This window comes from Alosa pseudoharengus, unplaced genomic scaffold (genome assembly GCF_046254945.1).
Source record: "Alosa pseudoharengus isolate Yale_2024_CS ecotype anadromous, Long Island Sound unplaced genomic scaffold, YU_APseudo_1.1 YU_APseudo_1.1_scf_18, whole genome shotgun sequence".
NCBI lineage: Eukaryota > Metazoa > Chordata > Actinopteri > Clupeiformes > Clupeidae > Alosa > Alosa pseudoharengus.
In genome coordinates this window covers 37,295,100-37,312,847 of record NW_027468650.1, presented here as the reverse complement: position 1 = coordinate 37,312,847, position 17,748 = coordinate 37,295,100, and the positions used below count along the sequence as shown (strand labels likewise).

At 44.3% G+C, this 17,748-nt stretch overlaps 1 protein-coding gene across 4 annotated transcripts in view; it reads right to left on the bottom strand.

The window, feature by feature from the left end:
- Positions 1-17,748, bottom strand: part of nphp3 (nephronophthisis 3) — a 223,353-nt gene that overhangs the window by 55,290 nt on the left and 150,315 nt on the right. For 3 of the 4 annotated variants that reach the window (XM_076291099.1, XM_076291103.1, XM_076291100.1), the window contains 2 exons: positions 17,315-17,453; positions 17,022-17,186 (listed from right to left, as the gene is read on the bottom strand). In XM_076291099.1, the coding sequence (XP_076147214.1) occupies positions 17,022-17,186; positions 17,315-17,453 (304 nt within the window). The remainder of the gene's footprint in view (positions 1-17,021; positions 17,187-17,314; positions 17,454-17,748) is intronic. The other variant, XM_076291102.1, reaches the window with a different exon arrangement.

Sequence of the window (17,748 nt, the reverse complement as noted above, 5' to 3'; positions counted from 1 at the left end):
TCGGCAAATGTTTGTTTTCCAAAGTAAGAATTTCACTTGACCATGCACCTTCGACAATGAATAGCTCATTACACTTGTTAGGCTATAAACGTAGGCCTAACTGGTATCATTACAAACATTATTCTGTGTCCTAAAACTGGCATATTTTATGGCAATGTGTCATGTAAATTCGTTGCAAAATCTAGAGAAATGTGTGAGGTGGTCAGCGGGGGACAATTGAGACACACATTGGATTGTGTTATTACTTGAACACATATCCACAGCTGTGGTAGGCCTATCAGGGGCAGGAGGATTACTGTTAGCGCAGGCTTTATATCAAATTCTTCAACAGAAGGCCTCGAATGCAGCTTGCCCTGGTTTGCGCAGCCTACAGTAAATAACAGACCCGCCACAATGTGCGGTATGATGCTTTTTTACGAGCAAGATGTTTTTGGTGCCCTACGCACACTGCATGTTCTTAAATAACAATGATCATCAGTAATATTCGATCATTAATTTGTGTAAATGGGCAAGCGTGACCACCTTGATTGGCTGATGATTGTAACGCGGTCATGATTCCAAACACCTCCCTTACGATAATGAGTGACAGGTGACAGGTCTCAGAATGCGTGCGCTACACAAGGACGGAAGATGATGAATAACTGGGGCCGTAGGCTATTCAGAAAGGCTTTTATCTTACCACTAGGAGTAGGTTACTCCTAAATCGCACTAAAAGATTTTAGCTTGGAGTTTTCTCTTAAAAGTTATTTAGAAAGCCTTTCAGACAACTCCTAAACTAGGAGTGAGTCTTCGTGGCTATGGATGACGTCATTACTCATGCACGAGCTTGACTGAAGTGACCACCTTGATTGGCTGACGATTGTAACGCGGGAATGATTCCAAACACCTCCCTTCCGATGATGAGTGACAGGTGACAGGTCGGAGAATGCGTGCGCTACACAAGTAGTGAGAAGGACGGAAGATGATTAATAACTGAATAAAAAGGCCTAGCCTAAATGAATAAAGAGTAAGGCAAAACAAATAGCCTAGTAGCCTAATGAAACATAGGCCTATGGATTGATGCAGTACCTTTGCAACATTATTAAATTAATCTGTCACCATATGCCTAGGCTACGTTTGCAAAGAGAACATTTTAATTTGATTCACAATGAAATGTTACATTTAATTTACATGTTAACAATGAGTAGTTTTGGTTGTTGTTGGTGGCGTTATTGCATTCCTTTTATGAATGCAAAATTGTTCCCTCGCGATTGGAAGCTCCTGTTGCCGCATAGCGCATTTCAAAACATCGCAGCGTAAAATGCCACAAAAAGCTGTTTATGAATAGGTCTTAGTGAGTTAGGAGTCCTCTCGAATTCTTTTAAGCTGTCCCAGACTTTTAGGTGCTACTTTTAGGTCTAAAATGCTTCGTGAATTACTTTTTGTGAAAAAAATTAGGAGTCCTAAAGTTAGGAGTGACATGCCCATTATTTTTAGGAGTGGCTCCTAAATTCGCCAGTTAGGAGCTACTTTTAGCCTTAAAATTCTTTGTGAATACGGCCCCTGAATAAAAAGGCCTAGCCTAAATGAATCAATAATAAGGCAAAACAAATAGCCTAGTAGCCTAATGAAACATACGGATTGATGTAGTATCTTTGTAACATTATTAAATTATTCTGTTACTATGCCTACGTTTGCAAAAGAGAACATTTTAATTTGATGCACAATAATGTTACATTTAATTTACATTTTGACAATGATTAGCCTAGTTTTGGTTGTTGTTGGTGGCGTTATTGCATGTTAGTTATGCCTACAATGCAAAATTGCTTCCTCACTATTGAAAGCTGATTTCAAAACACAGCAAAATGCCGCAGGTTTGTGAATAGGTCTGTGAGTTCTTTTAAGCTGTCAGAGGTGGGAAGGTGTGATTTGTTGGGGGGCAGGGCCGGATTAACTGGTCACAAATGTCTGATGGCCCCCCTTACCCCCCAGCCAACGTGAATCGGGTGGTCAGTTAATAGGCTGAAGATTTTTCCTGCCATCTAAGGCAGCGGTCCCCAACGGGCCGCGGCCCGTACATTCCTAACCGGGCCGTAGCCTACGACATGAGTTTTAAAAAAATGCATGCAAACTAAACTCAATTTAATTCGCAATAATGTCACGTTTTTACATGGCATAGGCCTATATGCAGTTGTTTGATTGCACGCATGTTTGCATTTTGCAAGGTCTATTTTCTTACGTCTGTCCCGCCTTCAACACTTTACATATTGCCTTCAGCGCTGCGCAGCCTCAGGTCAGCTCACTTCACTTGATCAGTTCTTGGCGAACGGTAGTGTCACACGAAGTTAGCTAAACTGCTAGAATGAGCAACAAAAAACAAGCATCTTTAGCAGACACTGGCCAGGGTGTTTAAGTTGCGAAAGCCGCTGCAGAGATTTCTTACAGAAAAAAAGTCACCGTTAGCTGCACATTTTAGTGATGAGGACTGGGGGTCAAAACTCGCTTACCTATGTGGCATATTCGGGTTGCTTAATGACCTCAACCTGTCACTCCAGGGGAGAATGACGACTGTCTTTAAACTGGCAGATAAAGTCGCTGCATTTAAAGCCAAGCTTGATTTGTGGGGACGAATGGGGATGGGGTGTATTTGATATGTTCCAAACAGTAGTGGGGGTTTTGGGAGAGACTGAGGCACGGCCCTTTCTCTTGCAGCTGGTGCGCGATCACCTTGTTGCGCTTTCAAATGAGTTTGAGCGTTAGGCTACTTCCCATCCTCCAAAGATCCACGGCAAACCAATGAGTGGGTCCGCAACCCATTTGTCAATATCCCGAATAGTCCTAACATGTCAGCGCAGGAGGAAGAGCAGTTGATCGAAATTGCAAATGACGGTGGTCTTAAAAGTGTGTATGAGGAAACCTCTCTGGCGGGTTTTTGGATCAAAACCAAAGCAGAATATCCCGAGATAGCCGTAAAAGCACTGAAAACGTTGCTACCATTTCCCACCACGTATCTATGCGAGGCCGGGTTTTCTGCAATGACTGCAACTAAAACCAAATTGCGCAATCGACTGGACATTTCAAACACAGTGAGGGTGTCACTGTCTTGTTGCAGGGAAACAAGCACAGGGCTCCCACTGATTATATTCGTAATGCACGTTTTGTTCCCATATTTTGTTAAGCATGTTCACACTTGATAGATGTAGCTTCAAGTTGTTACATTTTCATAGTTCATATTGTTCCATTTTCACTTCTTCAAGTTCACGTTTTTCAAGTTTTTAAGAGTTCGTTACCTTCACTGTTCATACATAACTGGAGCTAGTTCTTTTCAAGTAATGCATGCACAACACATATGGAACATGGAACTCCCGAACCCCCCCCCCCACGGTCCGTGAAAAAAAAATGGGAATCAAACCGGTCCATGGTACGTAAAAGGTTGGGGACCCCTGATCTAAGGCACGAGCGCATCTGTGAGGCCAAGCCTCACCAAGTAGCTCGTTTGTTTACAACTAACATTCCATTTAACATTGCCGAAATAGTTTTCAACATTTTGAATATTAGTGTCGGGTGAATTGAAATGTTCTCAAAGTAGCCTTATGGCTGAAAGCTGCTTGGGATCCCCCCCGTCAAGCAATATTACCATACAAACGCGCTTCCTGCACTCATTGTTTCAAAAGGAGTAATTTTGGCTTTGTCAGAACTGAAGAGCTGGGGACGGCACGGCACGGTATGCCCAATGAAAATAAATTAACGCAACGCAATGCAACACAACACAGACACCGCTTCTCTCGCGTCAGTCACTGACATGAACGAAACACAGAACCCGCTTCTCACACGACAGTCACTGACAGTAGCCTAGAATAAATGCATGGGGAAAAACACTTCCCCATGACAAAGACATCGTAAAACACTGAAAGTTAATATTTTGTCACTAGCAACATATCGGAACTCCCCCTACCGTCGGTCCCGTATTTCCACCGTCTTGCGTGTACGTGTCACTTATATCCATTTCTATACAAACCAAGACAGCGGACTCCTAAAGAGACGCAACCACCCACACCATAGGTGTATCTAAATTAGCTATGTACCAAAAATGACATTTTACCGTGACTCAAAGAGCTGTAAACAGTGTTGTAAGGCTGCGTGTACACAACCGCTTGGAGCTCCAGTGGAATTTTAATTTCACGACAAGAATTCTCGGTCTAACCGTCCATGTGCCGTTAAGAACCAAACCAGATTTTGTTCAAATCTACACACCTATGGCTACTGAAAAATGTAAGGTTAATTTAGCAAATGTTATTTTGAAGTGTTAAAAAACATCGTTGTTTTAGAATTTCTGAACAAAAGTGGTGATAATTGGGGGTGTTACGATACATCTGTCCTTTGTCAAATGTGTTATGTTCCAAGTAGCCTATGCGTAATTCTGCTGCATAAAGTTGTATGTTTATGACATTCAAGTAAGGAAAACGATGATTTGAAGACATCTGTTTCGTTGGAAGGGCAAGGGGTAGCAACAGGGCAACACAGAGACAGGCCCGATGGCAGGGTTGTTATGAGAGTATTAAAATCTGGGATAGCCTATTCTACGGCAAGACAGCGGGGGAAAGTTAAAATACGTGATAAACACGGAAAAAGTTGGCATGCATTGTTTCGGTCCCCATGCACATGGATTATTTGTCATATTATTAATCACATATGATTATTTGTGAAATTGTGCAAACAGGCGCAACACATTTGAAAAGGAAGGACTGGTAGCATGCAAGCTCACGAAAGATTGATTTAAGAACGTTATCACAGTGTGTGGCTGTGTGGCGCAAAGCAGCGCGGGCGGAAGACATGTGACAATTGGCAAGGGGAGGGTCATGTCTTTTTTAACAATTCTGTCGGAGGGTCATTGAACAATTTCTAGCAGGCAAGGGAGGGTCATGCAACTTTTGACTGAAGCACTCAAAATTCCTCTGGTGGCCCCTTCAATAAATAACGAACAGTTCCTAGATTGCTGCTGGGCTATATGTCTTGGTTCATGTCCGTTCACAACTCATTGCCGTCAAACGCGTAGCCTATCTCGCTGTTGCATCCATTACAAACAAACATGCAATGTGAACGTCTGGGATTGGGAAGAGCACTAAATGCTCTACTGAATAAGCAAGTCAAGTCAACTGAATAAGCAAGTCAAACCTTTAAATGAAAAACACTCTTTAATAATCAAAAAAATAAACCGCTAATGAAGTAAACTTGTGACCTTAAAAAATCGTTTATCGCCTGTAACTCCGTGATAACAGGACGTAACAGGAAGGCATTTGGCTGAGCAACGGAGGTTAATATGCTCTATATTTTGTCCAAATGATGTCTGTCTATCATCGTTGCACTCGGAGAAAACCAGAATGTTTAATTTGTCCTGCGTTTCTTCTACGGCTGCAAACGGGATTCACTCGCAGTTAACCAAATATTTCTTTATTAAGGCAGGGCAGGCATATTTCTGGCTATTAAATTATTTCTAAACCAGTCTGCTAAAGTCTGTAGTGAAGTCTGTGTAGGGTTTTCCAAGCTCCATTTCTTTTTACGAGACACCCTGCTCACTTGAGCCATCTACCGGTTGTTTGGGTTGTTGCAGCGTCTCACTGGGAAAATACAAATTAAAGTCGCGTGATACCGCGTGATCCCACGCGCGGACCGCGAGTGAAGCTGGCCAAGTCGAAGCACTGCCCACTGTAGGTATGACGATATCCAAGCAAGTGTACTAGACAAAAGGTTGAAGTTGGCGAGTTTAGATATAAGAACGTTTTGATAAACGGTGTGTGATGTCACAAGAGGCTGCGTCCTGGAGGGGCGCTACATTCCCCTGAGATGGCTGCAGTCACGGACAGCTTTGGCTCCATCTGCCTCAACACACGAGATCCCAACACACCTGAGACCGATCAGGGCCTGATGAGCTGAAGGGCTTTTTAAGGCTCAGAGACACAGTTGGCATCAGAGTGGGGTTTGGGAGACAAGCTCCAAGTTGTGCTCTCAGAGGAGCTACAGACCGTCGAAGTGGCACTTTCCACGTGAAGTACTTGAAGACTAGAATACTTACCTGAAGACTGGAATACTTACCGCCAGATTGGCCACGGGCTGCGGCGCTGACTAAAGGCTGAAGACCGGTTTCCAAGAAGATATTTACCTGAGGGAATGGGACTATGATTTCACGGTTGAAGAGACATTGTTTAAGTTTTGACTGTTGAACGATCAACCTTATCCTTAGTTACCCTTTTGAACTTGGCATACCTTTTTGTTAATTCCCAAGAACTTTATTAAAAACCTTTGTTGTATTATAACATTGTGTCCTTGCACTGCTGAACTGTCCCGCTGAGAGCCGTGTAGCCTCTCATGATATCACATATGGTGGAGAATGCGGGCAGAGTTCAAGCGCTAATAGTGCATGTCAGAGGAGGACACTGAACATTTGATATCCCAATTTTCCAAATTGGCCCTAGACCTCCCACAAAACAAAATGGAGGCCATTTTGAAAGCCCTGGTGGCTGGCCAGCAAGCCCAGACGCAAGCGAACGTGGCTCTCTTGGAGGAGCAAAAGAGAGCCAATCTTCTGAAGACAGAGGAACTGCAGAAACAATTGGCCATCCGTAATGTCCGCCCAATAAGAGCGGGTGATTTTATATCCAAGATGGGGACCACCGATGACGTTGAGGTGTACCTGCACGCCTTTGAAGCTACAGCCACTAGGGAAGCGTGGCCCAAGGTACAGTGGGTTGGACTGTTAGCCCCCTTTCTGTCGGGGGAATCGCTGAATGCTGTCCGGGACCTGGCCTCTGACAGGGCGACTGACTACGATGCACTGAAGGCGGAGATCCTCAGCAGAAGTGGGCTCACCAAGTTTGGCATGGCCCAGCGTTTCCACAGCTGGACCTTTCAACCAGAACAGCCTCCTCGTGCACAGATGCACGAACTTGTCCGGATCACACGGAAATGGCTGGAACCAGAGAAGAGTACGGCAGCTGCCGTAGTGGAGGCCGTTGTGGTGGACAAGTACTTACGGGCCCTGCCTTATGAGGCGAAACGGTTCATCAGTCAACAGGCCTTGACTACAGCGGACCTAACCGTGGAAGCTGTGGAAAGGTACCAGGCCACAGCAGAGATGCTTCGGGCTTCCAGAAAGGAGCCCCATCGTGTGTCCCCGCCACAGACGGGAGGAGCCCGTCCAAAGAACCCCAAGGTTTCCAGCCCAGCCACTTTAGGAGCTGTCCAGGCTCCAGGGGGAGCCAGAAACCAGCCGGCACCAGGAAGAGGACACCGGGAGAGTGAAACCCAACAGTGTTACCGGTGTGGGGAGATGGGACACATCTCCTGGCAGTGTGGGAAACCGGCGGATGAGCCTATGCCCACTGCTGAGTCCTCCAGCTCACCACCCGCCCACCTTTTTGCTTCGTGGGAGTCGTAGATGGCGCCCAAGAACGACCCCCCACCTGCCCGGTGACGGTGAATCACAACGATGTGGAAGCTCTGCTAGATTCCGGTAGCCGGGTCACCTTGGTGCATAAGGATCTGGTGGATTCATCGTGTCTGACCCCAGGGAAAGTCCTCCCGGTTTCCTGTGTCCATGGAGACACCAGAGACTACCCCACCACTGAACTCGCAATGACCACCACCAGGGGAACCATCCTCATGACGGCGGGTGTGGTTGATTCCCTACCCGTTCCTGTCCTAATTGGATGAGACTGTCCAGCCTTTCACCCACTGTGGAGGGAGACTCAGGAGAGGCTGACCCGAGTACCTCGGAAGCGGAGAGGTAAGACGTATCCTGAGAATACGCAAATACAACCCTCAGAACCACTCACTCCAGCCTGTGCTCTTGCAGGGATGGCCGGTGCCCAGGCTGATTCAGAGACTGGTCCAGACACGGAGGAAGAGCACATGGTCCCAGGAAGTGCTCCAATCTCCAGCGAGGAAGACGTCCAAGGCACCAAAGAGCTTCCCCCTCTCACAGGCCAGTATGGTACAGCCCAGTTACAAGATCCCACTCTTGCAAATGCTTTGAAAAATGTGCAGGTGATAGAGGGGGTGGTGCTAGGGGATAGGACAAGCCCTACCTACCCCCATTTTGCAGTAAACCGGGGGTTAGTGTATCAGGTGGTACAGAAAAATGGTGAGGTGCATGAACAGCTCCTCGTACCACAGCCCCACCGGGCCACCATACTCAACCTAGCACACACCCACCCGCTAGGGGCTCACATAGGGGTGGAGAAGACAAAAGAAAGGATCTTGCGACGCTTCTTTTGGCCAGGAGTGCACAAAGTGATAGAGAACTACTGTCGTGGTTGCCCTGAGTGTCAGCGGGTGGCGCCAAAGCCCACATATAGAAACCCGCTCATTCCCTTGCCCATTATCGAGACCCCGTTTGAGAGGATTGGACTGGACATCGTTGGGCCCTTACCGAAGAGTTCCAGGGGACATCAGTACATTCTGGTCATCCTGGACTATGCAACCCAATATCCTGAGGCCATCCCGCTGAGGAAGGCTACGTCCAAACAGATCGCCAAGGAGTTGTTCCTTCGGTCAACTAGTCTGGGGCTCCCGAAGGAGATATTGACAGACCAAGGGAGTCCATTCATGTCCAAGGTTATGAAAGAACTCTGTGCTCTGCTGAAAATCAAACAGCTGAGAACGTCAGTCTACCACCCCCAGACAGACGGGCTAGTCGAACATTAGTCGAACAAAACCCTAAAATCCATGCTGCGGAAGGCGATCGGGGAAGATGGGCGCAACTGGGATCAGCTGCTACCGTACCTACTGTTTGCGGTGAGAGAGGTACCTCAGTCGTCTACTGGTTTTTCACCCTTTGAGCTCTTGCTTTCTTACAGACCCTGAGGACTGCTGGACATCGCCAAGGAGGCCTGGGAGGAGCAACCGTGCCGACAGCGGACCCTGATCGAGCATGTCGGGCCATGAGAGAGAGAATGAAGGCTGTCTATCCCATGATGCGTGAACACATGGAGACTGCTCAACGGCAACAGCAAGCCTCCTACAATAGATCTGCTCAACCCAGAGAGTTTAAGCCCGGGAACCGAGTGCTGGTCCTGGTGCCAACCGTGGAGTGCAAATTCCTGGCAACCTGGCAAGGGCCGTATGAGGTCATTGAACGTGTGGGAGAGGTAAACTACAAGGTGAGGCAACCTGACAAAAGAAAGCCTGAGCAGATTTATCATGTTAACCTTTTAAAGAAGTGGCACGCCAGGGAGGCGTTGTTCAGCTGTCTACCCCCCACAGAGACCAAGGAACCAGGGAGAGAAGAGGTTTAGGTGGGTCCAAGCCTGTCCCCACATCAACGGCAGATGGCCCTGGAGTTGGTGGATCGCAACCGAGATGTCTTCTCCTCCCTACCTGGGCACACGGAGGTGGTCCAACACGAGATCCACACCATGCCTGGCCAAATGGTAAACCAGCGCCCTTACCGCGTGCCGGAGGGTCGTAAAGTGGTTATTCAGGAGGAGGTAAGGAAAATGCTGGAGCTGGGGGTGATCGAAGAGTCCCAAAGTGCCTGGGCAAGTCCCATTGTACTGGTTCCCAAACCAGACAGGTCGGTACGATTTTGTAATGACTATCGGAAGTTAAATGAAGTGTCTGAGTTTGATGCATACCCCATGCCTCGTGTTGATGACTTGATAGACTCCTTGGGGCATGCTCGCTTCCTAACTCTTGACCTCACCAAAGGCTACTGGCAGGTGCCCCTGACCCCGACGTCGAAGGAGAAGACTGCCTTTGCCACACCAGGGGGGCTCTACCAGTATACCCGGCTCCTGTTTGGTCTCCACGGAGTGCCTGCCACGTTCCAGCGCTGGATGGATCACGTCCTCGCTCCCCACAAGAGGTACGCAGCGGCATATTTGGACAATGTGGTCATACAAAGTCCCGATTGGGCCAGCCACTTACCCTGAGTACAAGCTGTGATTGATTCACTCGGGGAAGCAGGGCTCACGGCAAACCCAAAGAAGTGTAGGCTGGCCTTCAGCGAGACTAACTACCTGGGGTACACCATTGGGCGGGGGTTGGTCAAGCCTCAGGAAGCCAAGTTGCGGGCCATACAGGACTGGCCACGGCCCATCACCAAGAAACAGGTGAGGTCGTTTTTGGGCCTAGCCGGCTACTACAGACGTTTTATTACGGATTTTGCTACCATTGCTGCACCCCTAACAGAGCTGACAACCAAACGCCACTCACAAATGGTGAGGTGGAATCCCGAGGCAGAGGCAGCCTTCGTCGACCTGAAGCAAGTCCTGTGTTCCAGTCCGATCCTGGTGGCGCCGGACTTCAAAAAGGACTTTATTGTCCAGGCGGATGCTTCGGAGGTGGGTCTGGGTGCTGTACTCGCCCAGGCACATGACGGTGAGGAACATCCTGTTCTCTACCTCAGCAGGACGCTACTTCCAAGAGAAGAACTATTCCACTGTGGAAAAGGAATGTCTCGCTGTGACCTGGGCCCTGGAATCCCTGCGGTTCTACCTCCTGGGACGACGGTTTACGGTGGTGTCTGATCATGCCCCTCTGCAATGGATGGCCAGGAACCGGGAGACTAACAGTAGGGTTACCAGGTGGTTTTTGAGCTTACAAGCTTACAAACTTTTCTGTTGTCCACAGGGCTGGCAAGCGCCACGGCAATGCGGATGCCCTCTCCCGGCGCGACGCCTTCTTCGCCTCCTTCACCCCGACGAGGACGTCGGTCACAATTGTGTTTCCAGTTGTTAGGAAAAGAACTGTGTGCAATGGAGAGGTTTAAGTGAGCAATAGAGGGAATTAGAGTAGATGAAAACTGTGTTCTGATGGAAAGGATCTCTGCGTTTTGAGTTCCTTAAGGAGCAGATCACTTTCTTTGCTTCTTCTTCACTGATTATGCCCCGCAACATTCAAATTGCCTTTTTAACCCTTGTTATCCTCAAATCTTACCGAAACGCTTTATCCTTGGGGTCAATTTGACCCCAGCTAAATAAACCCAGTTGTTACCCAGTTTTTTGTGACGGGTACTTAACAGGAGTGTAATAACCACCATCAAAAGCCCTACAAAACAATCCCACCCCCCCACACCCCTTTATAAACCTTGGAACCCTGGTTGGCAATATTGCCCATCCAGTGTCAGCAGCCCAAAGGCTTGTTGTTGCTTCCCCTTTTGACTTATACAGTCCTGCCAAAATGACTTGATATGTAATATGTCTTGTTTACTTTTAGGTATGCAGAGAACACTTTTTTGTGGCGTGGTGTTGGTGTAGTGTTCTGAAATCTTTTTTGGTTAATTTCCTTGTCACCAGAGTTAAATTGTGATCAGACAAACCGGTGATTAGATTACAACTTTTTGTTATACTTTTGTTATACTTTTCATACTTGACCAATAGGTCAAGTTGTGTACTTGAGCATTTTGTGATTCTGGTTTTCCTTTTAGTCTTATCTCCCCAGTTAAAATTGAAATCCCCCATGAGAATAATTTCTTTGTTATGATTACATTCTTTCAAAATACCAGTTAAGTTGTTCATAAAAAGTGTCATTGGCAGTCGGGGGAATATAAAATTCTATAATGGTCAAAGGCTGGGGTTCCCCTGTTAGAGCCGACGTTGTGCTAGCCGGTTGCCGGTTGAGAGGGGTCTGTTTGACGGGATCCGCAGTATCTGGTTAGGTTCAGCCATCGAAATTAAATCTCATCAGGGGGTAATATTGTGGAAACAAACGTTGGGTAGGCTAAATTTATGGTCCATACTGTAGCATACTGGCATGTATAGACTCAAAGCGGCAAAAGCCAACGTTCCTAACCCTGCTCACAAGTGCCACCTGGTGGTTGTTTAGGTCGATCTCTTTGTAAATTATGTTTAATTAGAACGTGTTTCATTCATCCCGGCTCCCCCTGCTATCATTATCTCTAACACTCAGTGAATTACACCTCAACACTAAATTAATGATCCGTAATTGAAGCCTAGTAATATGAGTAGGCATTCAGTGTGTTTGAAATAATTAATTTGACAATATTTCCCATCTTTGAAGAGGAAAAGCTTTGTGTGAAGATAATTAAAGGCCTGTCTTATAGATGCCTGTCTCAAATACTAGCCGGTGCAGTTTGGCGATTTGGGAAAATAAAAGCCTGGGCTATTATTTGAAGTTTTACGTTTAACGTCTCATCCAAAAGGAAGGCATCTCCTGCAGTACAGTGTCCCCGTCACTGCATTGGGGCATTGGAATCAACATTTTTTGACCAAAGTGGAAAAAAAGTGGAAGTGGAAAAAATCCGGAAGAAAAAAATACTAATCCTATATGACTGACACTTCGCTACCGCGGCGGTCATAATAATATCTTATTGGTAAGATAATAATAATAATAATAATAATACAAGTTTTATTGGTATAGGGCAGGGGTACTTAAATGTAAACCTGAGAGGTCCACTTATCAAATTTCCATTTACTCCAAGGTCCAGAAGATTTTTTTTAAATAGACTACAGAACTCCAAAAAGAGCCGGTAAATCCGCATAAGTCTCAAACTACACAAAACAATGTGGTGTTAATGGGAGAAGTGACCTAGTCTCGTGAGACCATCCTGATCTCGCAAGCTTCAGTTTTCCACTCGCAGATCAGTCTGGCATCTCTCCGATAAAGAAAATTTGGAGCAGTTCACCAAATGAACGTCCAATCAGTGTTGGTTTTGAGGCGGTTTAGGTGTGACGCAACGAGAAGCTACTGTTCAATCTAAACAACATGGCGACTTCCACGGATGAGATGAGCATATCTATCACTGAAGTTTTATCCGAATTAGAGAGTATTCCTGGGGAAGCTAGGAAGCTAGGAGTCTCTGCAATGTAGCTGGGAGGAATGAAGGACACAGACATCCTCCACGGCCAATTCCAGTTAGTGTTTGTTAGCCCTGAATCTTAGTTACTTAAAGGGGAACTTGGCAACTATTTCAATGTAATAAACTCGTTTAGAAATCATTTGGATGGTTAAATGACCTGTTCCGGTGAAAATGGTGACTTTTCCCGCTGCCCCTAGCGTCCCCAGGCGGAAAACCAACCTTGCAACATTGAGACTACCGTCCCGAGAAGAGAAGTGAGAAACGAGAAACTCGTTTTAAATTGTGTTTCTTACCTTGTAACATCCAGATTGTCTGCCGAACCTATGCTAACCGTTTTGCTAGCTTGTAAACAAATCCATGTGCTTTATCGTTACCTTTTTCCACAGTTTGAAATAGCATAATGCACAATTTCTCCAGCAGAGGGGGAAATCCTGCCAAGTTTCCCTTTAACGAGAAGGAATATGCTTTCTTCAGAAGTGTAGCCTACCATGAAAAATTGGTGGGGATTGTCGTTGATGAGGTTCATGTCACATACGGTAAGTTTAAAAACGTTAATGTTAGCTACTTACCTAACTTGTATGTTAAAATATGGCATTAGAAGAACGCTTCGTTGATCTGATTGGTTGATTTGGCCCGTCGGTTTATCCAATCAGCTAACTCAGTGGTTCTCAACCTTTTTTCAGTGATGTACCCCCTGTGAAATATTTTTTCAGCCAAGTACCCCCTAACCAGCGCAAAGCATTTTCAGTTGAGAAAAAAGACTTAAGACAGAGCACTGTGACATCAGTGTCTAATTTATTAAACTTCAACCACGACTCCATCTTTTGAGTTTTGACAGTGATTGACAGGTGATGGCGGGTGGCATGTGACAGGTTGGGTCGAACCATCTGGGGGGGACTCTGGGTTTTTAGGATAATGAAATTGAATAGCCTACTGAAATATACAATTCATTTTATGAACTTATATTTTCCTGAAATTTTTGCATGGATTCTACCTTTTAAATCTATGTATATTTTAACCCTAAGCTGTTTTAAGGGCATTTTCACTACCTTTATTCATAAGGATTTATTCTGGTCATTGTAAGTGGCACACACACATATTATATATTGTTTTTTTCAGCAGAGTCTAGGCTATCCAGATCATGTCATGTATTAGTACTAGCATTGATTTTATTTTGATTTTTAAAGAATTAAAATATAAAAATTAAAATATAAAAATTCTTATATTTTGACATGCATCTCACCACAGCAAGCTCATAGCTCTACATGCATTTAATGTGTGTGTGTAGGGCAGACTGTCCTGAATCTGGCAATATCATTGCCATGGTGGAGGAATTCTCTGGGGCTGAGCAATTTACAGACATATGTGGTGTGTGCCTTACAGAAATAAATGGCATTTTTTAATTTAGTGATTTAATGACCTTTTTGCGCTCCATATCTGTGACACGAACTGATCTGACCTGACTTAACCCGAGTTTACGTGTTATAGCCTGTGTGTGCCTATGGTGTCTACACTCATTATTCTCTGCAACTTTTTACTGCATTGCCATGAACAAAGTAAAGGCAAAAAAGGTGTTTCTTTGCCGAACAAATTGGGATGCAATATATGAGCCTTGAATTAGATGCCATGCAGGAATTTGGTAGGATCTCAAAACCGGATTATGAACATGCTTTGCCATAGAGAAACACACAATAGCGTTGGATTATAAACATGCTTTGCTACAAAAACAGACAACAACGTGAGGTAAGTCGAGCTATATGAAGTTATTATTTTGCACTTTGTATGTTTTATAACCCAGAAGGATGTACTTGTATCAAATGATAGCTCCGTGTCTCCTCTTTCATCTGACATGCGTGGCATATCTATTCGATCACAGGTCCACGAGTAATTCGAACGAGAGTAATGGCTGTGCAGTATTGGTTTTTGTACATGATGTTATTATTTTGTAGTCACTTCGTCTGATTTCATAAGCCAGAAGGATCAACATACTTGCTATCAATCGATAGCCCTGTGTCTCCTCTTTCATCTGATATGCTTGCCATATCTATGCGTTCACGGGTTCGCGAGTAATTCAAACGAGAGTAATGGGTGCAAAGGTGAACGCAGAGAAGTAAAGACTGTAAATATGGTGCAATTTGATTTAATTTCATGATTTGTTTTTATTTTCATACTTTAACGTACAGACAAGTGCGTTTCCTCGTTGGAAAGCCCCACTTCTGCTCTGTCACGCAAGAAAGGTTTCATCTCGCTGCGATGAACAGTTGCGGAGCAATGTAACAGAGAAGAAAGGGGGTGTTTTTTGACGCACTTTGCGTCAATCAGGTTCTAAGGGTTAAAATCTCACGTACCCCCTGGAGTGCCTTCACGTACCCCCATTTGAGAACCACTGGCCTAGGTGACGGTCCGTATTTAATGTTGTTTGGGTCCGGATGAGGACTGGAGTCTGCCTATTTAGTACCGCTGGTATAGGGCCTTTCTCAATCTCAAACTTTATACGAAATAGTACTAATTCATGAGCGAAGTCTTACAGGTCCAGCATGCAGTGCCGCTGCTGGCCATTTTGGTGCCCTAAGCTAGTTACTTTGTGGTGCCCCCCCTTAATTCTTAAATTGTTTTAGATAAAAAGATTTAGATGATAACTCAAAACACCTGAAGTAAAATAAAAGGCCTATAATTTACAGACCATTACTGTGTGTTGTTAAACACTCATTTCTTCAGAAATGCTGTTTAACTTATATATGGTGCATTGTCACTTTGAGAGCAATGGGCCTCATTCACCAACCGTTCTTACGAAGAAATTTGTTCTCAAAACCCACTGACGCAGTTTTTACGAAGATTCTGGCATTCACCAATGTTTTCTTGTTCTTAGGTAAGAACAGAATCTACGGACACTCAAGAGCACTCTTACGCACATTTGAGAACTTGACTTGTTTGTGCAAAATCAATGGTTATTGCATTTTCATCATATCTTCAAATATTTTATAATTTAATATATTTTTGAATAAAATGTATAAAATAATTTTTTAATAAAATAAATTCCACTATTTTACAAAGCATTAAGGTATTTTGAAATAAAAAACAAAACAAATAACACCATCACTTTTTATACTAACTACTAAATATAACGTCTATTTACTGTTCAATTCCTGCAGCAGTGCTTTCACTTTAAAGCATGCGTCATATATGGTAATCAAATTGTCTTGCTCATGTAGTGTGTGATATATATGGTAGAAATAAAATGTGGTGTCTCACCCTCAATTTGTGTGCACAAGGCCCTGCAATATCATGCCCTTTTATGGTCAGTATGGGAACTGGATAACCAGAGACGATTGATAAAGCGAGATGATTCATAAGAGGGTAAATTCTGGCACGCTGTGACGTGGGGTTCGAAGCTGTCATGCCCATTTAGGAGTCTAGTGGGAGGTCCAGTGTTTATGTATTCCTATGAGAGAAATTAACATTTTCTCGCAATATTACATTCAGCGATGTAAGTTATGAACCCATTTTCTACAAGCTAGTTATCGAGGATGAGTGAAACACAGTTTGCCGTAAAGCTACTATTTGTTGGCTAAATTTGGGTGCCCTCTCCGTCTTTTGGTGCCCTGCGCACAGTGTGTGATGTACGTGGTGGGAGTGGTGACACTGCCTGCATGTAAACAAAGGCTTTAATACAATACTCCTAAGACTAAAATTTTGTTAAACTCAAAGGAATAGTCAGGATTTTTTGTTAACTGTGAACAGAAGGGAATCAATCACCTTTTGCAATTTCCTGCAAAAAAAAAAAAAAATAGACAAATGCCATGTAAGTGAAACTAAATTGTAGAATAGGTCAGGGGTCACCTAGAGCCTCCCATGATATAATGGATTTTCATGAACAAATGCATTACTATTTTTATACCCTTTATTTTCTCAGACATCCTGAAACACCTGTAAATTGAACAAATGGCACTCATGAGGTTTATAAGTTTAAAAATCTCACATGGCTATACTTTAAAACATGGTTACACGTTTCAGCATTACTGCCTTCATCAGTGCATGACAAAATGGTTGCCTTCCTTCCACATTTTAAAAGTGATCACATGATTGTACGAACAACAGGTAAGTGGTCACCTGGTTAATGAAGTCACCTGTAAAAATTGTTGGATCCCTAAACTGAAGAGCACCAGAGGAACACCCAGTCCTTTACACTTGCAACACCCCTGGCAAATTGTTTGTGAATACACACCTGTAAATGTCGGAAGTGTATGATACCACAATCTAGAGTCAGGATCAGCAGATATTCCAGTCTGAACAGCATAGAGCAGAGGGTGGGGAAGGCCAGTTCAGGTAATAGCTCCAACAACTCTGATTCGCTGACACCATTATGACTGGCATACAATAAACCCAGCAACTGTGAAGATAAAAATATTGTCAAACACACTCACACAAACGGAGGGAAAATATGTCATCATAACTTTATTAACAGTTAAAGATAAGCAAAGATTGTTTATTTATCCAAGTCAATTCAGAGGGTGTCACCTGTTTCATAATGTTTTTCTCTTCATCTGTTCTTAGTGAGCCTAGCATCATCCTCAGGCAAAATCGAAACAGTGACACTGTATCATGGCACATTACACACTGCAGAATAGTCTCCTCCAATGACCAGCTGATCCTACTGCTAAAACACACCACATATCACTTTATTATAATAACAACAAGAACAACAACAATTGTTATTATTATTATTACTATTACAGTGCATGAAAATGCACTGTACCGTTATCCCTAAGCTTCTTATTACAATGCATGAAAATGCCCTGTACATCACTGGACTTCTTATTCTTATTACAGGGCATGAAAATGCACTGTTATCCAAAGTGTTCTTCTTATAATTATTATTATTATTGTTGTTATTACAGTGCATCAAAATGCACTGTTCTGTTATCCGAAGTATTATTATTATTACAGTGAAT